At 38.9% G+C, this 25791-nt stretch overlaps 1 protein-coding gene across 2 annotated transcripts in view; it reads left to right on the top strand.

Annotated features, from left to right (window-relative positions):
- Positions 1-25791, top strand: part of LOC126092071 (rab3 GTPase-activating protein non-catalytic subunit) — a 217495-nt gene that overhangs the window by 82589 nt on the left and 109115 nt on the right. For both annotated transcript variants that reach the window (XM_049907488.1, XM_049907490.1), the window contains exons 11-13: positions 6492-6730; positions 11098-11249; positions 21867-22116. In XM_049907488.1, coding sequence (XP_049763445.1) covers positions 6492-6730; positions 11098-11249; positions 21867-22116 — 641 coding nt within the window. The remainder of the gene's footprint in view (positions 1-6491; positions 6731-11097; positions 11250-21866; positions 22117-25791) is intronic.

Here is a 25791-nt window from a genome sequence, read left to right as displayed (position 1 = left end):
CTGGCGGTGGCAAGGAAAGCGTTTCTCAAGAAGAGGAATTTGTTAACATCGAGTATAGATTTAAGTGTCAGGAAGTCGTTTCTGAAAGTATTTGTATGGAGTGTAGCCATGTATGGAAGTGAAACATGGACGATAACTAGTTTGGACAAGAAGAGAATAGAAGCTTTCGAAATGTGGTGCTACAGAAGAATGCTGAAGATAAGGTGGGTAGATCACGTAACTAATGAGGAGGTATTGAATAGGATTGGGGAGAAGAGAAGTTTGTGGCACAACTTGACTAGAAGAAGGGATCGGTTGGTAGGACATGTTTTGAGGCATCAAGGGATCACAAATTTAGCATTGGAGGGCAGTGTGGAGGGTAAAAATCGTAGAGGGAGACCAAGAGATGAATACACTAAGCAGATTCAGAAGGATGTAGGTTGCAGTAGATACTGGGAGATGAAGAAGCTTGCACAGGATAGAGTAGCATGGAGAGCTGCATCAAACCAGTCTCAGGACTGAAGACCACAACAACAACAACAACAACAACGTCAGTTGATGTGATGCATGTGTGTCACGTTACTGTATTGGCTGTTGTATATAAAATACAGTGTGTTAAAGTTTTGTGTTTACTTCTGTCCACAATGTCAGAAGTATTATGTATTTTTGATCTGTACACATATCTTGTAATGCAATGACTGTTTTTAAGACCACATATATGTGAGGTGAGAGCCAAAAGGGACCTCTTGTCAGCAAAGTCAGTTGTTCAATATCGCCATAAAATGTTGTTTGCCTGAAAACTATGGATTTTGTTGCTATTCCCCCCCCCCCCCCCCCTTGTAATTTTAATGCACCTTTCTTTGTCCTCTACGAGCTACAATCAGAAATAAAACAATTTCCAATAGATAAAACACTTAAATCCATCGTTAAAGTAGCAAATGTCGAGCCTAGAAAGAGGTACCTCTTGTCACTTATGGAGAAATAACATAGGCTGACAAGAGGCCCCTTTTCATTAATGAAATTGGCTAATACACATCTCATTGAAAACTAGTCCATCCTGAATGCTAGCAGCAATTGAGGCAACTATTAATGGCCTCTCTCAACAGAAGAAAGTTTCCTAATAACAGTAATGTCTGTCCTGACTACAGGTTCCTCTTCCTTCATAGGTTTTCAAGCCAGTAATATTGCTGATATTCAAACTGTACTCTGCACATATCTTTTTAAGAGTTACTTATTACAAATGGTTATTTATTTTAAATATTTAGCATACTGTATTTAGCTTTTGTAAACAAGTTTTGGTAACCATGCAAACAACGGCAAATTATTAGCAGAAGAACGTACCAGTTGCGTTTTTTTCTAACTGGTGTGTTGAGTTCTAGTTAAAATTGAAAGCGATTATAAAGTTTTATGTGTCTACCTGTGATTTATTGATGCATACCTGTGATTTATTGATGCAATACAGGATGTACATAAAGTCAGGGAACACTTTCAATTATTTATTGCACATATTATAGTTTGGTAATTTGCCGATAGTCAGCGCTAGTCGGAAACATGGCGAGTTCAAGTGTAGAGTGAGCTTTCTCTGTGTTGGAGTTTGACAAAAACAAATGTGCTACAGCTGTTCAGCAGACGTTTAGAACCAAGTACGATAAAAAGCCACCACCGAGGAAGGCCATTTACCACTGGCACAACAAATTCGTTACGACGGGTTGCTTGTGCCCGGCAAAGAGAAGCGGACGTCCCAGTGTGAGTGAAGTGAATGTGGAGCCCGTACGAGAGACATTCATAGGGAGTCCAAAGAAATCGGTGTGTCGTGCATCCTGTGAACTTGAAATGGCTCCAGTGACAGTGTGGAAAGTCCTGCGACAGAAGCTGTCTATGAAACCATTCAAATTGGAGCTAGCGCAGAAGCTCAGTGATGATGACAAAGACAAGTGTTTTCAGTGTTGTTGACAGTTGCAACAATTGAATGAGGATGGGGATGGCATTGTTGATCACTTAATTTTTAGCAACAGAGCCACTTTTCACACTAATGGGAAAGTGTGTACAAATCATCCACACAAATGCATTGGATTTGAATGTGATTCCCCAAGGGTAAATGTTTTTTGTGCCTTGTCACGTGGAAAACTGTATGGGCCATTATTCCTCACCGAGAGCACTGTCATTGGATATTCCTACTTGGTCATGTTGCAGCAATGGCTGATGCCTCAAATGCTTTTGAAATCTCCATTCATTTTTCAGCAGGATGGGGCTCCACCCCATTTTCATTGTGAAGTTCGTGTGTACCTGAACACGGAGCTGCCGTATCGATGGATCGGTCATGCTACCGAAGGGGACAGCTGTTTTATGAAATGACCTCCCTGATCACCAGATCTCACTCTGTGTAACTTTTATCTGTGGGGACACATTAAAGATCTGGTGTACGTACTGCTTCTACCACATGATGTAGCAGAGCTCAGGAAGAGAATGCGGAAAGCAACTGCCACAGTCGACGATGCCATGCTGAGACAGATATGGCAAGAATTCGATTACCGTATTGATGTCTGTTGGGTCACTCATGGTTCACATATTGAATGTTTGTAAAAAAGAAACTTTAAGAGATTCTCTCCGAAATGCAATATGTATGACATCTATACAATGTTTAGTTCTTGTGCAATAATTAATTCAAAATGTTCCCGGACTTTATGTACACCCTGTATATAATGTAACAATATATGATTGATATACACTCTTGGAAATTGAAATAAGAACACCGTAAATTCATTGTCCCAGGAAGGGGAAACTTTATTGACACATTCCTGGGGTCAGATACATCACATGATCACACTGACAGAACCACAGGCACATAGACACAGGCAACAGAGCATGCACAATGTCGGCACTGGTACAGTGTATATCCACCTTTCGCAGCAATGCAGGCTGCTATTCTCCCATGGAGACGATCGTAGAGATGCTGGATGTAGTCCTGTGGAACGGCTTGCCATGCCATTTCCACCTGGCGCCTCAGTTGGACCAGCGTTCGTGCTGGACGTGCAGACCGCGTGAGACGACGCTTCATCCAGTCCCAAACATGCTCAATGGGGGACAGGTCCGGAGATCTTGCTGGCCAGGGTAGTTGACTTACACCTTCTAGAGCACGTTGGGTGGCACGGGATACATGCAGACGTGCATTGTCCTGTTGGAACAGCAAGTTCCCTTGCCGGTCTAGGAATGGTAGAACGATGGGTTCGATGACAGTTTGGATGTACCGTGCACTATTCAGTGTCCCCTCGACGATCACCAGTGGTGTACGGCCAGTGTAGGAGATCACTCCCCACACCATGATTCCGGGTGTTGGCCCTGTGTGCCTCGGTCGTATGCAGTCCTGATTGTGGCGCTCACCTGCACGGCGCCAAACACGCATACGACCATCATTGGCACCAAGGCAGAAGCAACTCTCATCGCTGAAGACGACACGTCTCCATTCGTCCCTCCATTCATGCCTGTCGCGACACCACTGGAGGCGGGCTGCACGATGTTGGGGCTGTGAGCGGAAGACGGCCTAACGGTGTGCGGGACCGTAGCCCAGCTTCATGGAGACGGTTGCGAATGGTCCTTGCCGATACCCCAGGAGCAACAGTGTCCCTAATTTGCTGGGAAGTGGTGGTGCGGTCCCCTACGGCACTGCGTAGGATCCTACGGTCTTGGCGTGCATCCGTGCGTCGCTGCGGTCCGGTCCCAGGTCGACGGGCACGTGCACCTTCCGCCGACCACTGGCGACAACATCGATGTACTGTGGAGACCTCACGCCCCACGTGTTGAGCAATTCGGCGGTACGTCCACCCGGCCTCCCGCATGCCCACTATACGCCCTCGCTCAAAGTCCGTCAACTGCACATACGGTTCACGTCCACGCTGTCGCGGCATGCTACCAGTGTTAAAGACTGCGATGGAGCTCCGTATGCCACGGCAAACTGGCTGACACTGACGGCGGCGGTGCACAAATGCTGCGCAGCTAGCGCCATTCGACGGCCAACACCGCAGTTCCTGGTGTGTCCGCTGTGCCGTGCGTGTGATCATTGCTTATACAGCCCTCTCGCAGTGTCCAGAGCAAGTATGGTGGGTCTGACACACCGGTGTCAATGTGTTCTTTTTTTCATTTCCAGGAGTGTAATTTATGATTGATATAATTTATGATTGATTGATATGTGTCTAATAGAAAAGAGTGAAGATAAGATTTTAGATATATGAAATAAGATAGGTTCTGATAATTACAGCATCACTGGTGATTATAATGCATATGCAGATTATTTTTTGGCAAGAATTTTAAGCAGTGACAAACCAAGTGAAGATGGAGACCTGCCTGAGTAAGAAGAATCTGTTAACGTTCCAGAAACTTCTTTGTTAAAAAAACATTCTAAATGTGAATGACCTTCCAGTGAGTAACTTCGATAACTTTATTAATATTGATGATGTAGTAGTTGAAATAGAAAGAAGTCATGATGTTCAGAAGGTAATTGTGGAGAATAATGGTGGGAAAAATCTGGTCACAATTGATAATTGCATTGAATTAGTTGACAATTTTGATATTGAAAACAATCATAGTATTGCGGTGATTTTTCTAGAAACTGGCTGTGCGTATAAAGAAAACTGCTGTCAATTATTTTCTGCTAATGACTTTTTGCAAATTAGCTATTAATGCACTAAAATCAGTCATTACTATGACAATGTTAATTATTTGATTAAATGAGTTTAGGTCAGCTTTGCTGTCCAGCCTCAGACTCTAGTTTGCACGGGGGGGGGGGGGGGGTTCAGGAGAAGAAACAATTTTTATCCAGCCAACAATTGCGTTGGACAAAAAACAAAAACACCATCTTGATGGGGTACTTGGCATGGAGGATTTGCTAAAAGAAAAAGAAGAAAATGATTGTCATTCATGCCAGTAGGCAACATAAAATTTACTTGTGATTGGGCCTTCTTCTTCTTTTTCTTCTCCTTCTTCTCTCTCTCTCTCTCTCTCTCTCTCTCTCTCTCTCTCTCTCTCTTTTGTGGGTTCATAGGAACTTACATCTCCTCTTTGTCAGACTTGGTTGATTGAATTGAAAAATCAACACCACCGACTAATATTGATTCCGCTGTGTAGGTTGGAACTGAAAAAGATGATGATCTTGTAAAAATATGTGAATGATTAAATTTTTTCACAATTATGGTGCCAAGAAAGTGCCCCTTGTAACTCAGTAAACTACTTTGATTTCATTGTTCAGAACCGAGGTAAAGCGTATCCCAAAGTCAACATTGCAGGAAATGTGTTTGTGCACCATCTATTTCCATTAGAAGATGAACCTCACAGATTTCCTGATGAAGTAATTGCATAAGTAATGACAGGGAAATGTCAAGAATGCCTCTTCAGAAATGTCAGACCGTACTTAAAGAAGGATTCAAAGACTTTTTATGTCCTGAAGTTGAACCTGAACCTGTTGCCGAAGCCAGCAGTAGTGCAGCTGTTGATCCCAAGCCCGATGGTCCACAAGCAGTTCCTGGACCCTCAAAAAAGTGTCAAGCTGGAGCTGTGAAACATATTTTTTGTTACTTAAAGGAGGACACTTACAGCAGTGTTTTGTTATTAAATTAATTTCTTGAATGTGAAATATGAAGATTTTGTATTACTTTGAACTTTTAATACATTTTCTTGTAACAAATTTAAAATGTATGTAACTTTTAAAAAAAACTTTTTATTGTTACACCAAATTATTTACATTTTTATGCATAATTTGAAAATATTTATAATTCAAAATGAAGATTTTCCGACAGGAGGTTCCTTTTTGCTTTCCACCTCACATATCGTTATATGTAGACTGTCAGTAAGGCATGTCGGACGTTGTGTAATAAGTAAGTAATGTTCTACAAATAAGTGATGACTTTTTTTGTTCTTCATATTTTGCCCTGCTCCGTACAATCAGTACATTTTATTAATTTTTGAGTTAATATTTGCACTTTTTAATGACTGTAAAGGCTGAAATCATGATAGTGTGAAATAAATGAATATTAGAAACATGCAGTCAAATGGTGCAAATTTCATTCTAAAAATAATAAAGTTGCTACTAAATGAGTACCACTGTTTAGATCCACAAATGACATACCCACTTTTGATGAAAGTAGAGAAGACTTTGCACGACTGTTGAATGAACTGAAAGGGCTAGTTAATGCAAAATGTGGATTAAGGATAAACAAAACAGAGAAAGTATCAAAAAAAATTCTTTTTGATACATGTTTAATAATTTTTCATTTGATAAGGCATTGTGTTCTAACAAGCATTGGGCGATGTATATTACAAAATTGTAAAAGTCAGAGGTGATATGCATGCCTGTACAGTTTCAACTGCTTAGAATAGCATTATTTGTCAAATATTAAGAAATTTTTGTATTCAATATCTTTTTTGTTTGCTCTTCGTTATTTGTATTCTAAAGGACGTTAATTTTATCATTTATGCACTGTATACAAGCTTAATGATTAGTTTTCATTCCTTTCTGTCAGTGATAAAAACAGCAGAAGAGCGCGAGATCTGCATCTGTTGAAAAAATTGAAAACATTCTTAAAAGAAGTTGATTTTGAAGATGACAGATTGCTGGAAGAAGTACAAAAAACAATGAGTGAACTGAAAACAAATGAGATCAGGCTGCAAGCTATTGAAATGCTGTCTTCTAATAAGTATAGCATTCCAGAAGCTTTAGAAGTTGCTTTAAATGAATGCGTGGACAAACTTTCTGTCCAAGGTTAGTAATACAAATAACTTATTATTTTATGAATTTTCTCTATTTTATGCTGGACTGTTCTTGATACTTTAAGGTATATGTAAATCAACTCATTGGCACTTTGAAGTGCTTAAATTTTCACTAGAGGTTGTGTTCATTGAAAATCAGGAGATGACTGTGTGCTGTAAAATGATGTAATTTTGTTCAATGTTATATGTGGACACTGTTTGCAAAATGTGTTGCAAATATACTTGGTAATAAAAAAATTAATATATTAAAATATCATGCCTGATGCTGAAATTTGACATCATGAACACCAAAAATGTAATAAGTGACAATTTTTTTTCCTTTCATCATTTCATGAGGAGGAGGGTGGCGGGCTGGGAGGGGGAGGGGGGGGGGGGGGAGTCAGCAAGAAAAAGGTTTGTAAGTTTTGAAACTGTGTGTAAAGTTTGTTGGTAGCCACTAAGTGCTCTCATTCTTAAATACTGGATGAATATAGTCTGGTATTTGTGGGCCATCAGTTATGCTGCCTCAAAACACACACATAGTTCCTAACTGTAATCCTTCTCTTGATGCGCTAAACTTCGAATAAAGATCACATTTTTTAAAGAGTAGATTGTGACAGCATTTGAAATTTTTAAATGTCGTCAATAATTATGCAAAATATTGAAAATGAAATTTTTGTTGTGCTTAGGAACCATTAGATAGGCAACGTGCAGTTAGTACTGTGTTCCAGGATAGTGTGTTAGTAATGTAGATAATGATTGCCTTTGTTGGAATAAGGTAAGGTTGAAGAACTGTTGTGGAGTATAACAAGAAATGGGTAAGGTAGTACAGGGTGTCCCAGGAGGAATGGTCAGTACTCAGCGATATAACAGCAATGATTATTCAGAGCAAGAAAAGTCTATTATTAATGGACTCCAAAATGCATATGTTACAAGCTATGAACATTTCTTCATGTTTGATACTGTGAAACAAATCTCTTATGGGCAAGCTCTTTGCTATCCTTTTTTGGAAGGATACAGTATGGACCAAAACAAGAAAAAATTGCGTAGTAAGCATAGGCTCTAAAATGCACACCATTTCTTCAGTAGAAGGGATGCGTTTCAGAGCATGAACAAGTGCTTTTGCGCTAAGTTATCCACATTAGAACCCATTTTAGTGGACATATTTTTCTTGTTTTGGTCTGTGCTATCACCTCTCAAAATGTGGAAAGCAAAGAGCTTGCAGTAAATGAATTTTGTTTCACAGCATCAAAGATGAAAAGTGCTCATACGTCTTATGGTATGCATTTTAGAACACATTTACCAGACATTTTTGCTTCGAATAATCATTCCTGTTTTATCCCTGAATACTGAGCACTCCTCCTGGACACACCATACATTGTTACAAGACAACTGGAGCTTCCTGGCACCAAATAATACATAGAGGTCTATATAACTATGGCACCCACAAGGAGCATTTGTCTTTCATGTCTATCTGATATAATTTTGTAGTAAGAATTTTTTTAGAAAATTTTAAAAGTAAGTTTAATTTACAGAGAGTACTTTTCATCTTATATCTGCTAACACTGATAATATGCCGTGACAAAGTGCTAGGATTATAGCATAAAATGCAGTATAATGCAAAAACTATATTTTTTTATACAGTCACAATAATTTTTTTATACAGTCACAATTTTTTCATTATTTTGCAATACCAGCTTCTATGACTGAATTACTGTTGTCTTTTGTGTATCCAATATGATCTGCAAAGATTTAAGAGACTATTGAATAATTAGCTTCTTAGATCAAACAGAATTGTTTTGTAGTAGGATGAGCTAACTGAAATGTGCTATCTCAACCAATTGTGTAGGTTTCAACTATTTCTGCAACATTGTCTTCCTCATTATTCATGGACACTGTATTGGAAGCGCGAAGCAGAAACATATTGTTAAACATTGTCAGTGGCATGCCTAAATTTGACTTGGGCGCAGTAAATTAGCATTTTTGTTTGATCACACCTTGGAATATCAGTGCTGATTGAGGAGACATCACTGTGGAACAGATCAAAGATTGTGGAACAGGAAACCTATTTATTTTCCAAAAATAAATGTGATATTTCTTTTTAATATCTAAGTTGACTAAGTTATCCAGATGTTCTTGTGTTTTTTTATTGCATAGTTCTGACTACTTTGGTTTCAACATCACTAACACAAAGTCTGCACACATTTAAAGTAAGACCCATATATAAATGGCATTAGATGCTATCTTGTAAACAAATCCCATCCACAGGCTATGGCGGGCCCATCAGTACCATCCAACAACTGTACCACCCTCTGCCAAAGGTCCCACAGGATGCTGTATTGAGGGGTATGAGTTCAGCACACAGCTCTCCCAGCTGTTGTCACTTTTCATGACCTGTAGCAGCTAGTATGGTCAAGAAGCTCCTCAGTTGGCATTAAGAGGATGAGTGCATCCTGTTCCAATCCTCCCACCAAGGAAAAACTATGGCAGTACCGGGAACCGAACTTGGATCCTCAGTGTTTGTCATCTGCACTGACTACTCTGCTGCAGAGGTAGACTGACGCTCTCATACACTTGAGACATTAATATCTTCTGTGGTATTAAACATTCACTTCAAAATTACTGCATATATACACACTGCTAGGAAAAAAATAGTACACCTGGAATCACGATGATGACGACGACATCGACTTTGATTTGATGATGGCATACGGTACCTGTGGGTTGTAGGTGTACTGATAATGATTTCAACGTGATCGGCCAACATATAGCACAGTCTCATAGCTACCAGAGCACCATCTGTGTCTACCCTTTAATAGGGAATGCTCACAGCCAGAAGGCTCAATATGGTACAAACATGTGAAGCAGCAGGAAACCATGCTACAGAGGTGCACTCATGCTTTCTGTAGCCAGCTGAGCGAGTTTGAAAGGGGTCAGATTGTGGCTTTCTGAGTGGTGGGATGGTCCTTTTGGAGAATTGCCTCACAAGTTGGACATGGTGCATCAGTTGTGCAGTGATGCTGGCACCAGTGATTGCATGAACATTCACGCACCCAGAGGTGAGGTTCTGGATGTCCGCAAATGCCTACCAGGATCGTCGTATTGTAAGGGCTGCTGCGGCAGACCATACAGCTTCCACAACACAGATAAGAGGCCTTTTTAGTCCAAACGTATCAACACAGAGTTTTACGAACCAGTATTTAGCAGCGGGACTACAGTCATGCACATCTCTACCCTGTCTTTCATTGACAGCACAGCATCAACGAGCACAGCTCAACTGGTGCCATCAGAGGATCACTTGTAAGATGGACTGGCTTACTGTGCTGTTCAGTGATGAAAGCAGATTCTACCTGCATGTAAGTGATGGTTGTTTGCAAATATGAAGTATAGATGATGAGTGCTGGCTTGTAGAGTGCATTTGTCCAAGTTTGAAAGTTGGCCTCACCACAGGCCTTTTGGTTGGGGGTGCGATAGGCTACGACACTCATTCGCATATTGTGTTTCTGAATAGAACACTAACCAGTACTTGGTATGTGCAGAATGTTGTTAGACTCAATCTTTTGCCATTCTTGCAACAGGAAGATGACGTGTCATTGTTAGAATAGGGTAATACTCACCCACACACTGCCTATGCAATTCAATATACTCTGCAATATGTGCAGCAATTTCCCTGACCAGCATGATTTCCCGACTTGTATCCAATCGAGCATGTGTGATATATGATTGGACAAGAAGTGAATCATGTGACTCGTCAACCAATAACACTTACAAAACCACATGAACAGGTCAGGCAGGTGTGGCAAAATGTGTCCCTGTGAACACCATTCACCATCAGCATGATCACCTGAATCCCAGAGTCAACATCAATATTGCTGCTCATGGAAGCCACATCATATATTAATATGGTTGTTTCAGCATGTCTTGATACCTTGTACCTCAGAACTTCTTGTGCTGTTAATCTGTGAGTGTAATCATCTCATGTACTCCATATGCACTGTCACTGCATTGGAAACCTTTAAAGTGTTGTATTTTTTCTGGCAGTGTAGTTTTATTATGCCCGTTCCACCTCTGAAAATGTGGCCATTTACCACATTTCAGTTCTTGTTGTTTGAAAATTTTGATGTTAATATTTTGTACCGAAAAGACATAAACTTGTGGTAGTTAAAATAATTACACATTAAAAAACAATTACAGATTAAAACAATTACAGATTTACAAGTCCTTACAGAAGAAGCCATATATGTGAATATTATAATGTACATGTAGTTATAATGTACAGTACCATGAAATATTTGATAGGGTGTATTTATAACACACAAAATAATTTCATCACTATAGAGAGTTAATGATAGTGATGGTAACTTTTCTGATTCTTCTCAGATCCTGATACATTGGACCATACAGGAAAGCTGCTCCTGCGAACCACACAAAACCTGCAGAAGTTAGTGTCTTTCTATCAGTTTGTTAGACAACAGCAAGACAAACCTCCATCATATAATGCAGTAGTTGCCACTGATCTGAAGACCCCACAGGTAGGTATAGATGTGTTAAATTTGCTTTTTGCATAGAAAGAAAATGATCTCTCAAATAAAGTAAGAAAATATTTCTACTTATCAGCTGAGACAATGTTTCTTTCCAATCCAGAAGTTCCTTCATTTGATACAAGAAAGAAAAGTGTTCAGAAGGAATTGAGGGTATTGGGAGATTGCCGGCCGGAGTGACCGTGCGGTTCTAGGTGCTACAGTCTGGAGCCGAGCAACCGCTATGGTCGCAGGTTCGACTCCAGCCTTGGGCATGGATGTGTGTGATGATGTCCTTAGGTTAGTTAGGTTTAATTAGTTCTAAGTTCTAGGTGACTGATGACCTCAGAAGTTAAGTCGCTTAGTGCTCAGAGCCATTTGAACCATTTATTGGGAGACTAAGCAAATAACGGGTACTGGATCAGTGACAACCTAGCAGAATAGGAAATGATGTCATTTCAATGAATTATCATTGGTTCTAATTTATGTTCACTTTCCATTTTTTGTTTCTTTTATGTATCATTAACCTAAATTATTGTGTAGGAAGCTTATTTATTTCAACAGTCCTCTCCATTATTATTCCAGGTCTGAATTACTTTCTTCCTCTTTATTCATATTTCGTTTTATTTATTTATTTATGTGACAAAGAAAATAAAAAAAAATATTCCTTTGTGTAATTTTTTAGGAGCACAGTATACACAGTAATTTAGGTTAACAACACATAAAAGAAACAAAAAATGGAAAGTGAACGTAAATGAGAACCGATGATAGTTTATTGAAATGACATAGTTTCCTATTCTGCTAGGTTGTCACTTATCCAGTACCCATTATTTGCTTAGTCTCCCAATACTCTCATTCCTTCTGAACACTTTCCTTTCTTGTATCAGATGAAGCAACCTCTGGATTGGAAAGAAACATTGTCTCAGCTGATAAGTAGAAATACTTTCTTACTTTATTTTACACATTTCTGTTACACATAATATTCTGATTATAATTATCTAATTTTGTTTACTTAAAATTGTGTGAGTATTTTTAATCACATCTTATAAGTATGCCATTTCATAATCTTTACTTAAACCATATTCCTACCAGTGTAATGACTGTTGTATAATTTTACTTTGCCCTATATATACATAAATGTACTTCAGGGATAGCGGGCTTTCATGGACACAGCCCTTCCTGATCGCGACTTTTCTTGTTCTATGAAACATGACTAATAGCTCTCAGCATTCATAGATACAGTCATGATATTTCTTCTCGTTACCTACTACTTCTCTTTTGAGCAGACCAAATTAGGTGGCAAGTGATTAGCACTCTGGACTCTCGTTCAGGACGATGATGGTTCAAACCCGCATCTTGCCATCTTGATTTATGTTTTCCATGGTTTCCCTAAATCACTTTAGGCAAATGGCAGTATTGTTCCTTTGAAAGGGCATGGCCAATTTCTTTCCCCAATCCGAGCTTGTGCTCCGTCTCTAATGACCTCATTGTCGACGGGACGTTAAACACTGATTTCCTCCTCCTGCACTTTTGAGCAGTTTGATGGTCTTCGTTTCAGATTAATATTGATCAAACCAAAAATTGACAGAGTGAGGCATTGGTCACCTCAGTGATATCACATTTTCTAGTAGAAATTCTTTTGATTTCATCACTAATTTTCATCGCCCCCTGTATTTAAAAGCCTTTGGTTTTTTTGTACTCTACTCAGTTTCTTTGTGCTTTACTCAGTGACACTGGATATTTATACAGTTAGTTCTCTTTGTGCGCCCTTCATTTATTTTGCTTAATTATTAGCTTTTGTAACTGTGTGTGTTTTCTTCTCATCACAACTGTCCTCAATTCTCTTTCTTTCTCATGGTAGCAGCCTTTGATGTTGACCCGGATGTTTCACCAGGTTATGTTTTCTTTCACCAAGGTCTCCATTCTCCTTACATCAGTTTTCAATTGAACCCTTCTGGGCTTGACCTCCATTTTCAATTTTTTTACTGTTGTTTGGGCCAAGTGGGGAAGAACACCTTAACTAGCACCTACGGCTACAGTATTGACAAACATCTGTATACGATTACTGCATAGATTAATGCGTGCACAGAAAAGTCAATCGGTAACCAATCTGCTATGGTGGAATCATTATTTACTGTTTTTGTGGAGCCTCGTGACAACACAGTGATCATACTTCTGATGCCTGAGTTGCTAACTCTCCTTGCATGCCAAGGAGTAGATGCCCATCTTCCTGGGGCATCAGCACTCCCTGCGACAGCTGTTTTGTCAGATGACCCTCTCTGTGGCTAGGTGTTGCCATTGGGGAGAGCTCCTGATTGGAGGAAGTAGCATCATTTTGGACATTTCACACATGAAACACGTTGCATAGATCCAAAACAATGGACACTCTAATGTGGCCATATCAAAACTGGTTTAGACATTCCTGTACTGACAGTTAACAATCCTACTAGTACCCTGGCTACCACATGGTGAGAGAGACAAGCCAGATGACTGTAAGCGAAACAATTTACCCAGTACCTGGTGTGTAGTTGAACAGGTGGTGATAATTTTATGGTGACGTAACTGGTATTTTTGTGAAATACATGGTAATCAGATTTGGAGAAGTTGACTCATTAGGAAAATCTTGTAATTAATCACTATTGATAAAGGCTTCTACTGCACACTCACAAGCTCTTCAGATGTGTACGAGTTGGGTGACTTACCAGTGACTATTGCCTCTCATGGAACTTTGAATATGGTACAGTGAGCTATCTCTCACAAAGACTGTACACTCCAAACAGATGAGGAGCTTTGAGATAATATAATAATCTGACCTAGTGCGGATCCCAACCACTCGAGCAGTACTCAGGAATGGCTCGCACAAGTGTTCTGTATTTGGTCTCCTTTACAGAGGAACCACACTTTCCTAAAATTCTCCCAATGAACTGAAATTGACCATTTGTCTTTCCTACAGCACTCCTTACATGCTCATTCCATTTCTTGTTGCTTTGAAATAATTACACCTAGATATTTAATTGACATGACTGTGAAGCAGCACACTACTAATGCTGTACCTGAACATTAAGGGTTGTTTTTCCTACTTATCTGCATTAACTTACATTTAGAGCTATCTGCCTATCATCACACCAACTGTAAATCTTGTCTAATTCATCTTATATCCTCCTACAGTCACTCAACAATGACATCTTCCCAAACGCCACAGCATCATCAGGAAACAACTGCAGACTGCTGCTTACCCTATCCACCAGATCGTTTATGTGTACAGAAAATAACAGCAGCCCTGTCACACTTCCCTGGAGCACTCTGCGGAAATCTACGAATAAGGAATCACCTTGTTGCCCTTCACCCATATTTCACAGGATGATGTGTGAGAAAAGGGCAAGCTGAGATTAATATGAACAGTACTTTCTAAAACTGTACTGATTTGTGGGTAGAAGCTTTTATCACTGGAGGAAATTTATTGAGAGGGAAAAGCCTCTGTCAACACTCTTCAATATATAGATGAAGTTATATCCAAATAGAAAATGTTGAACATAGGTGGAGTTCTTTTAGATCATGACACTAGACTAAATGTAAGTTTATATGCAGATAACCTAACTCTGATTACAGGAAATGATGATGACCTTCAGATGGGAGTCTATAAGTTGCAGCAGATAGTCTCAGATTACAACCCAACATTGTCAGTACATAAAAAAATAATAAAATCTTGGAGCAAGTAGAACATTTTCAATACCTAGGATGTAGCATCACTTATGAATATAACCCTGATGTGGAAAAAATTAAATAAATTTACTTCCATAAGTTGAACGTTGTAAAAAGTTTGCAGAATAAAGCTAAGAAAGAAACCTAGCTGAAGTTTTATAAAACAATAGCAGTACCAACACTTATTTATGGAAGTGAAGCATGGCCAGCAACAACATGCCAAGAAAGTAATATCGGCTGAAGAAATGAGATTTCTAAGAACAGTGGAAGATTGTACAAGGAAAGATTGAAAAAGAAATGAAGATATGAGGAAAGATTTAGGCATATGTAACAAAAAGGAAAACAGGAGAAAATGGAAGAAACTTGTAGATGGTGTGGGTGGTGAAAAATTCCCAGTAAAGGCTCTAAATTATAAATGCACAGGAAGAAGAAATGTAGGAAGCAGGAGGGGGAGTAGGAGGAGGAAATTTATTATATGTGAATGGAAAATGTCTTCAAGGCTTCTGCAGCAAACAGATGTTAAGGATATTGGTCTCTAATTTTGTGGGTCCATTCTCTTATCTTTCTTATAGACAGAAGTTACCCGTACTTTCTTCCAATTGCTTGGGGCTTTGCTCTGGCTGAGATATTCCCAATGAATGCACACTATGTTAGGGGCCAGTGCAGTAGAGTACTCTTTATAAAACTGAAATTGGATTCCATAAGGCCCTGGAGACTTATTTGCTTTCAACACATTTAGTTGTTTCTCCACGCCAGAGATGCTTATTAGTATGTCCTCCACGCAGGAGTCTGTGCGATGGTCAATGGATGATATGTTGGTATGGTTCTCCTGCATGAGTGATTTCTTAAATGCGAAATTTTAAACTTTTACTTGCTATCTTCTTCTGCCACATCAACCTTGTCAATGAGTGGCTGGATAGAAGCCTTAGAACCACTTAGCAATTTTACTTAGGATCAAAATCTTCTTGGGTTCTCAGCAAGATCTTTTGCTGAGGTAGTTGACAGTTGCTGACAGTGGTAGTTGTTATAAGCTCCACAAATTAATCCTTTTACAGACACACGAATTTCTATTCTCCGTGACTATCTTCATTCCTGACTGGACTATGGTTTCCAGGTTGATGGCTCAGTGGCATCTTCAGCTTAGAAATTTTTGAGCTCAGTCCATTATTGTGATGTTTGGCTGCTGCTGCACCTTCCGAACTAGTCCCATAGGCAGTCTTCTTGCTGAAGCAGGAATCATCCCTCTTCAGGTCTGACTATACCTATTGTTGCTCATTTATGGTATCACCATCACAATTTCCACATCATCCAACTTATCACTTTTTTTTTTGCATCTGAGAGCATCACTCCTCTGACACCTGCTTGCAGGTGGGATTACTATATGGAATGTACCTCTCAGACCTTTGCTGGGACCTTAGCCTAACCTCTTTAGAATGCATTCCCAGCATTTCCCTGGCCCTCACTTCTTGGCTTTCCACAGTAAGCACTCTTCTGCCTCTAATATTGGCAGATGATACGAGTGCAGTTCAACTCATTCTTCATCTTCTCTGTGAAAATGGTTTTTATTCTTGGATATAAGCTTTTAAATTATTGTAGGGATGGCAGACGATTGGTTCGGGTTGAGATATTACCTGATGCATGATCAGTCTGGGGGACCCTTGACTCTACCTCCTTTGCAAGCTGCATCTTTCACCCCTCTTTTATTCTGTTTTAGTTACTTTTAGATTGCCTTTTTTTTGTCACACCTAATTTTCCATTTTTGGGGTAGCACTCTGTTGAATGGTAGGCACTCTTTAATATCATTATTACAGTGGATGAGGGGTGGGATGTTCCTGTTGCAGGCAGAGCCCTGGGGAAATCCACCTTTCGCCTAACCTGTTCCTCTCATCCTATTTTTATTATTGCTGTACATTACATTTTAAACCTTCGAACTTTTACTGTTCTGGATATCCTGACTGGTATATGTTATTTGCTCTGTCACTGTCTTTGCCCTTAATCGAGTTGATGGGTGTCGGATGCAGTTGGCGTTTCTCTCACCATGGATGAGCCCTGTGAGATTCCCTTGTCTGCTTTGACCTACACACTGGTCCAATACGTATACGTGGTCTATACAACCCAGGACAGCCGGGAGATCCGGGAAAAACCCGGGAATTTTTTCATCCGGGAGAAAACTGGGAAAAGCCTGGGAATTTTTTAGAATCCCAGGAATTTTTCATAGTTTTAGTTTTCAGCTAAATGTTTGTAATTTTGACTGGTAACAACCGATACTGTAACCAAGGATATTACTGTAACCCGCTACTGCAGAATAATACTGCAACATTAAAACATGAACAAGAGAAAAAAAAACGAAAGTAAAACTTAAATTGGAAAGGAAATGCGCCATATAAAATAACACAGTGCTCATAGAAGCGTCTGCCAACATCAAAATGTGTCAAAGGCTTTCAGAAGACTATGCAATCTTCATAACAACAAATTGCCTCCAATGAGCATGATGTCATTATTCATTTAATCAGTTACGAGCGGGATCATGCACATGTGCAGTTGAGTTGCGTATGAGTAGTACCTTCTCCCGCTTCTGGCTACAGAAATGTGGCTGTTGGCTGTGTAAGCAGCAATAGCAGCAACCAGCCACATGCTACCCGGAAAAATTTTGCTGGTGCGCCCAAGCTGCCAGATTCACGCGCGTGCAGCAGGCCCGGATCTATTGGGGGGTGGGGGCAAACTGGGGTATCTGAACCAGGCGGCAATTTCGGGGGCAGGGGGCAAATTCATATTCTTGAGGAAAAAACCTTGTTTCACAAAGCACCTAGCATCCAGTGCACGTCAGTCTATTGATTATTCATATGATTTTGAAACGTACCCCTGCTAATTTTTGAACACATTCTAAGCTGATTTCTGAATGAATTATAAGTTGATTTTTTGATGCGTGCATAGTGTATGTGATGTCTCTGCCAGGGGAATCCTAGTCACGTCTAGAAATAAACTTTCCTGCAGACAAAACAGCACGGGGCTATAAGAGCTGAACAGAATAAAGCTGAACCCGTGAATGCCAACTGCTGCTTGTTTATGTGCTTGATTCAGTTTGCGAATTTTCAGCATTGTTATAATTACTAGCGAAATCCATAGATTCAGACTACCATAGTGGAAATAAACAATTAACAGGAATAACAGGTAAGAAAAATTATTTATTATCTTCTCAGTGTACCCAAGAAAGTGAAATTTCAACAGAAAATTTTTGGCCAGATTGCTACACTAGACAGGGCCAGTTGTAGTCCCCGGCCAGCAGCCGCTTAACTTCCATTCTGGGAGTAGCGTGGAAAACTCATTGTACAAATACATAATAACGCCTAACCGGAGAATAATTGCTGGATAAATAAACCGGTGATTGTGGCAGGGTTAGTAAAGTTAACCGGAGAATGAGTTTTGACAGTGGAATGAGTAGTTACAGAATTAGTAATGACAAGACTGTTTGTTAGAACAAGGAAGGAGAAGAAATGGGGACATCACACAAATTATGGAAGAATCTGATGATTCCAAATTTGTCCAAAAATTTCGTTCTACTACTTTTCGGTCTCGTGCATGAGAAACTGGAACGTATGAATGAAATTTGAAACTATTTCTTAACGTAAAACCTTTTGCTTGTAGTAGGCCAAATAGGTATTTCGTATGGGTACCTCGTGAATTATATTCTGTCGTATTATAAAAATGATCATATTGCCAAATCAGTCTCGCTTATTTGGTGTGTGTTACAACTGCTGCAATATTAGAAAGGCCTATTTTGTTTTATCCAGCACACAGTGACAAAATAGATTTAATCAGATCGAGAAACCACACCAGTCTTTGGTACTATTTGTATTAACAGCTTTTTCAGTATTAGATGACAACTTTTCTGTTTTTCATGTAGCTAAACGTTTGACGAACTTTGATAAGATAATAGTTCTTTCGCAGAAAGGAAAGCATGCCACGTAAAGCTGTTGCAAGATTAGAGAGAAAAATCACTAGGACCTAGGGATTGAAGAACTGTGTGCTGTCTTGCCTCTCTCTTGTCTCTACTGGTTTTAAGTATGCTATATTTAATTTTATGTCACACAGAAGAGCAAGTTATTAGCTAATAGGCAATAAAGAGACCAGATTTTATGAAGAGTTCTTGTTATCCTGGTTACAAATAATCCTATCCGGTATTAATTTTAAGGCGTGGGGGGGGTGGGGGTAGGATGTCAATTTCCACTGTCCTGAAATAGTTTGATGCCATCCATTACAAAATAATACACTTTTGAGTTCCACAGAGCGAAATACAGTGACGTGCGGTATATTGTTTCAAGAGGCGTGGCACTGCACTGCACTGCACACTTAAGACGGAATAACGTGTCTTACATTTCCTCAAAGATATATGTATTATGTATCAGACTCTTTAGAAAGATGTGCACTACAAAATGAACTTATTTTTTTTTAAGTCTTTTTTTGACGTTCTGATGTGCAGAGCAGTCTGGGGGGCAGGGGGGGGGGGGGGGGGGAGGGAGGGAGGGTATTCTTCACGTGACCCGTGTTTACATTTAGTGAATTTCTGTTTCCTCTTTGTTTACTGCTCTCGTGACAGATGAAAACAAGACTGATTTCTGTGACTGGGGCCTATCAAGTGAATTAAAATACATTCACATAATTACGGAAGGCTGAACTATGTTATTAGTTTCAGATTTTATTTTATTTCCAACTTTCTGACAGTCAACCATTAATCGCTTTGCAGAACAATAAAGTTATTTTTGTCAGTTTGCTAAAGAAATTTGGTTTTCATTAAGCTTTCCTGCTGAGGCAGTCAATTTATTTGAAACGAAGTATTTAATTCCACACTATTGGCTAGTTTCAACTGTTCACTGCATTTCAAGTACACGTTTTCATCTTCTAGCACGTACGGCATTGTGCCATAATAAAGAACCAAACATGAGATAATACAGTAATGGTACTCCAAGAAAATTTACATCCCGAAAACCACACTGAAGAGCTTCATATCAGGTCGAGGCCTATGTCATTGGGAATCTGGACATACGAATGTGCACTGTAAGGCAAACTATGCATTTTAGTATGCTTCATGAAATTCCGACACTCATGGAGAATCCTCTGATGTCTTGTTTCTTTAATGACATAATGTAAGATCTTTTAATGTTTTACACGTACAAACATACGGGCTTCCTATGTCACCGTAGCTGCGCAAGCGCGGTGACGCCTCTTATCTGCCGCTTTCTGGCAACTGCCAAAATGAATCTTATTTCTATCAGGTCACGGGAAAATATTGCGAATTGTTGTTCGAAAAGCGTTATTTTCAAAGTAAATTTCCTTTTATGCAAGATGAACTATGTGCGAGAATGTACGATGAATTTCTTAAATCAGAGAGCGTTTGCTCTCTTTTAAAAATCAGCTCTTTGATGACGAGCCATTTAGAAGAATTTTGAGCCCAGAAGATAAGAGATTTATGTCAGTATTAAAAATTTTACTGGTGTATTTGTGTGATGTATCTTAAAGTGTAACATGCGCGAAACATATCATCATCATATGTGAAAGCTTAGCTTCTCTTGTTGCTTATTAATCTTTGAAACAAATATTATATGCGAAAGCTTTGCTTTTCTTGTAGCAACACTATGTATATTAATTTAAACCATTAACTTTTCCTGTTGGTGGAATTTGAATTTATACTTTCGTAATACAAAAATATGCAGCGTACATGTTGCTGCACATCAAAGATCTTTCCAAAACATGTTTTTTCCCCGAGTTTCATTTTGTAAAGTGCTGGGAAATTCTAAGCTGCTGTATAAAACCATATCCATTCAAAGGGTAAGTTTTACAGTTCCAAGGGAAAGTATAATGTAACTTAACACAGAAAAAGTATATTTTCACCCGGGAGAAAATGTTTTTTTTTTAACCGGGAGATCAGGGAAAAATCCAGGAATTTTTTTCCCTCGTCTGCGTATACACCCTGGTATACTTTGCTGTCAGTTATTTCTCAGCTCCTATGTACTTTTGTCATCAGAACATATACCTGGTTGACGTCACTAATCCCAGCTGAACTACCACTGGACCAAGAGACTGATGACCTTGATGTTTTAGTTGCTTCATCCCCAACCAACCAAGCCATCTCATTTCCTTTTTCAGGAGATGTGCATTTGCTACAAATACACTCTATAGCTTCATAATTCTTAGTGTCAGTGGGCAGCTCACAGATCCACTTACAGAGCAAATGTTTTATGTTGAGTAGGAGTTAACAAGGAGATAAGTAGAAGATTTTTTTTCTGAATTGAAATGATCTTTTTCCCATTACAGATGTATAGAAAGATCAACATGCATGAAATATATATTTTGGAACAGTATTTTTAAAAATCCACTTTAAATATTTTTGTGAATAATGGAGTTTAAATTGATTTAATTGGGAGAATTAGAGAGAGTGCCATTTGATACGACATTAAACAAAAGTTATTGAAAGTTCAAAACATTTTAGTTGCAACCCACTTAACTGTCTTTTTCTAACATACTTGCATGAGAACACTTGGAAATGTATCAACTTTTTTGATTTAAAAAGCTGATTACAAATGGCTGCTGAGTGGGTGACAGTCACAGATGTATACGGGACTCCTGCAAAAATAAGGTTTCATACAACTGTTGCTGCCCCACAGTGTCATTGATGGCTCTGCTACTTCCACTGAATTTTGTAATCCTGTTAGTTATATTAACAGTCAATGTTGCTAATAATTAATATTTTGCATTTTGCTGATTTTTTCAGAATGCTCTTCAATTGGTTGATCAAAAAGTTATATATTCTTGACAATTTTTTATAAGATTTATGTTGTTAATTACTAATAATAATTCACTTTATCATACAAAACTTTGACCATGCACTCCTATACATAATTTGCTGCTGTTTGCTTGAAATGTTTAAAGGATCTGTCTGGTCTGCTCAGAGCTCCTGAACGGGAGATGAACAGCTTACTCAGTCTGCTGGCAACAATTGATACAGTTGAAGGCAAATCACCAAGAAATTTTGAGGCAAGAGTTGGTTTTCCAGATGATAAGAGTGCCTTTGTGGACTTCCTATCCAGCTTTGAAATAAATAATGTTACAAATAATGCAGCCTCAGCAAATAATGTCAGTTTGAAGAAGGATACTCCTGAGGACAAAATTAAAAGGATAAGTAAGTTTTGGTTGTAAAGTGAAATACTCTTACTCTGAATGACTGTCTAGAAAAATTATAAGTAGTGGTTTCAGTGACCTGTATTGTTGAACAGATGAAGTTTAGTCGTTGTGGCCAAAACGGAAAATAGATCATCATGATCACTAATGTATGCAGTACTTTCCACAAACTATATTCTTTGTCTTCGGCTGTTCAGTGCAGAATGTGCAAGCAGGTAGTGTGGTTGCTTCACCTGCTCCCAACCTGAGCAGTTGAACATACCTGTTGCATACTTTGCTCTGTAACACTTGCATCGAAAATGATATTTTATGTAAATTATTTATTATTTGAAAAGAGGAATAGTGAAGCAGTTTGTCACCATCCATGAGTCCGTATATAGATGAAAGTAGTTTGATTTCATTAAAAATTTAAGTATCTGTTGCTCTACAGGTTAATTTCAACCTCACTCAGCACTCTTTATTAAACACAAGTTATAAATCCCACTTAATGGCAAGACAACCAGAGACATAGTGCTCGTAGTGATGGTCTCCTATGTTAATTCATTGCTCACTGCTGCTTTCTTATGAGAATGGCAAAGCAAAAGTACGTAAAGTGTGGATGCTACAGTTGAGAGAACATGATGGTTTAGCCAATTCACATACAAAGGTGAAGGAGTTTAGACTCATTCAGAGCATTTGAGTTGATACACTTACCGATAGATGTTACAAGTAGTTACAGCTTCTGGTAGTGCTCAGTGACAAATAATAAATAAAAAAGCAAGAGACACCATTCAGAAAATACATACCTTCTTGAAGGCAGGAACAGGAAAACAGCTATCAACTGTAGATATTATAATGTATCAAGGGTGCACTTCAGCAAGTCAGTGTAAATCACAGCCATTTTTGTGGAACTGCAGTTTTGTTGCCCTTGGTGGCGGTGGTGGTGGTGGCGGTGGCGGTGGTGGTGGCGGCGATGGCCGTGGTGGCAATGGCAATGGCAATGACAAAGACAATGGTAAGCTTACTACCTAAATGCTTAATGCATTGCTTTGTAGTACTGAAGGACATGTGACAACAGCTGAGATTGCTTAAGTTGCTTCTTTCTGTATCTTCCTTGACTATACAGTCCATTCCATGTGCTAGATTCATTTTGTGTTTGGATCACCACTTTTCTTCCTCCCTCTGAGTGGTAATGGAGTCTTATTTTGGTAGACATCCTCTATACATGCTTCCTCCACTTGTTCTTGGGTTATGCATTTGTCCATCTACTACTGATTCCTTACTGCCACATACACAACTGTACATGTCGCTATTCCAACCTGGATTTTCTATGGTTTGACTTGAAACAATCTTTTTTGTAAAATTTCATTAGTGTGTAAATCCTAGTTCTTTTTGCCAATGTTCTTCTAAGAATTTCTCAGATGAAGTCAAAAACTTACAGCTTACAGTCAATAATTACGTCTTGGATGAATGATGTCCAAGAGCTCAGAAACATAAATACATTTTGTCCAATACTTTTAGCTTGCACCATAATAGTAAGTATCCCATGAAAAACTTTACTCGTTTAGGTATTGAGATTTTCATTTTGATTAAAACATAGAGCATAGTGTGAGTAAACCAGCATGTAGTAATCCAATAATAACAGAATGAGTGGAAGATTTATCATATATGTATTTGAGAGTATAAATTGATATTCTAACATGTGTGCAAAGTTCCCACTTCTCTTATACGAGTCAACTTACGAGAGGCGTTTGAAAAGTCTGTGCAAAAATAAAAACCACTTATGTGTTTGGGGTTAACCTTTTTTATTTTTCGACATAGTCTCCTTTCAGACGTATACACTTCATCCTACACTGTTCTAATTTGTTGATCCCTTCCAAATAATAGGAATTGTCAAGTATGCAAAATAGCTATTAGTTGTGCAATCCCCTCCTTGTCTGAATAAAATCTTTGTCCTGCCAGCCATTTCTTCAAATTGGGGAACAAATAGTAGTCCAAGGGAGCCAAGTCTGGAGAATAGGGGGGATGTGAAACGAGTCGGAATCCTATTTCCATTAATTTTGTGACCACAACTGCTGAGGTGTGCTGATGCATTGTCGTGATGGAAAAGGACTTTTTTGCAGTCCAATCATCAGCATTTTTTCTTGCAGCTCGGTTTTCTAATGATCCAATAACAGTGAATAATCAGCACCTCTAATAGTTTTACCCTTTTTCAGATAGTGATGAGGATCGTCCCTTGCGAGAATCCCGAAAGACAATCTCCATAACCTTTCCAACCTTATTTGCCTTTACAAATTTCCTCTCGTGGATACTCCGGCATAATCCAGTTTCTCTTAGTGGTTCTCTTGTCTTGTTATGCTCGGTTGCTATGGCAACACTTGATAGCTTTTCCTGTCTTTTTCGTCTCAAAATTCCTGTTTTCTTTGATCCTTTCACACCGTTCGCCTCGTTCTAACGTTTTTGATAACTAAGAGTGTGTGGAATGTGTGTGCAAACTTCCCACTTCTCTTATAAGAGTCAACTTACTTGGTGTATACGGCCGATCTTATTCTCTGGATAGCTGGCTTCTGGAATCTGTACAAACTTCTTCTCTGAAGAATGATGCTAGCTACAGGAACCTTAAAGAATCACCAATTGCGAAGTAATTCAGCGCCCGACAAATACTTTTCAGTTACTATTGGTCTATTTGAGCTTCATAAGAACAAAATTTATACTTTGCACATAAACATTTAACTTCTCGTAAGTAATTCGTAACGTCTCACATGAGAAACAGATTTAAGTCGGTTTAGAAAAGAGTTGGCTTAACAATCATGTTTTCACTACAAACATATCGTAAGATATGTCTTGCCTCCAGCAAGCCCAAGATAAGAGTTTTTCATAATTCAGAATCTCATTTGTTCTTTTGTCACTAACTATAGTCACAATTACAAACAGCACAGAATAACACAGAAGTTCCTTGGTTCTTCTGTGTGCTTTCACTGCACCTTCCATGGATCGCCCGACAAGTACTTGTCGGTGTCATTCATCTGCCGCGTTGACCTTTTGCTCACGACTGATTTCACACAGGTGACGCGCAGTAGATAGGGTTCCTTTCTCCCATTCATATCTAAAATATCATGTGTTTGAGACGGTGGAAGACCGAGTGATTCTAGAATTTACATGGAAATTAAACACTACAATATAACAATAATATCCTGTTCTAACTGAAATGTAAAACACTGGTATTAGAACTGATATGGATTGTTGTGATAAGCTTCAGTGAAAACTAATTTTTAACAAATAAATAACTTGAAAATCGTTTTGTTGAACTATTGTTCAGACTCTGTATTTGCAGGATTTTAGAAGAAAGTAATCATGAATACAAAATTAAAGATAAATACTAGGATTGTACCAAAAGTAAGGTTCCCACATTTTTTACAATTAGAAAACATTGTTCATTGTTAATCATTTTTACATAGTTGAAAAGCTTACATTTTTGTCACTTTTGTCTATTTTTCAACATAGTCTCCAATTTTTTTTTTTATTTTTTTTTCCCCCCCGACACACGTTTGAAGATGGTGCTCCAGCTTTTGTATTCCTAAGTCGAAGAAGCCTCCCACCAACCTGTTGAGGAAGTATATGACTTCTGCTCAGACTTCATCATAGTTCTTGAAGCGTTTTCCACCTAAGTGTTCCTTTAGCTGGGGGAAGAGGTGAT

Source organism: Schistocerca cancellata, chromosome 7, assembly GCF_023864275.1.
Source record: "Schistocerca cancellata isolate TAMUIC-IGC-003103 chromosome 7, iqSchCanc2.1, whole genome shotgun sequence".
NCBI classification, from domain to species: Eukaryota; Metazoa; Arthropoda; class Insecta; order Orthoptera; family Acrididae; genus Schistocerca; species Schistocerca cancellata.
This window is presented reverse-complemented; position numbering and strand designations above follow the sequence as displayed.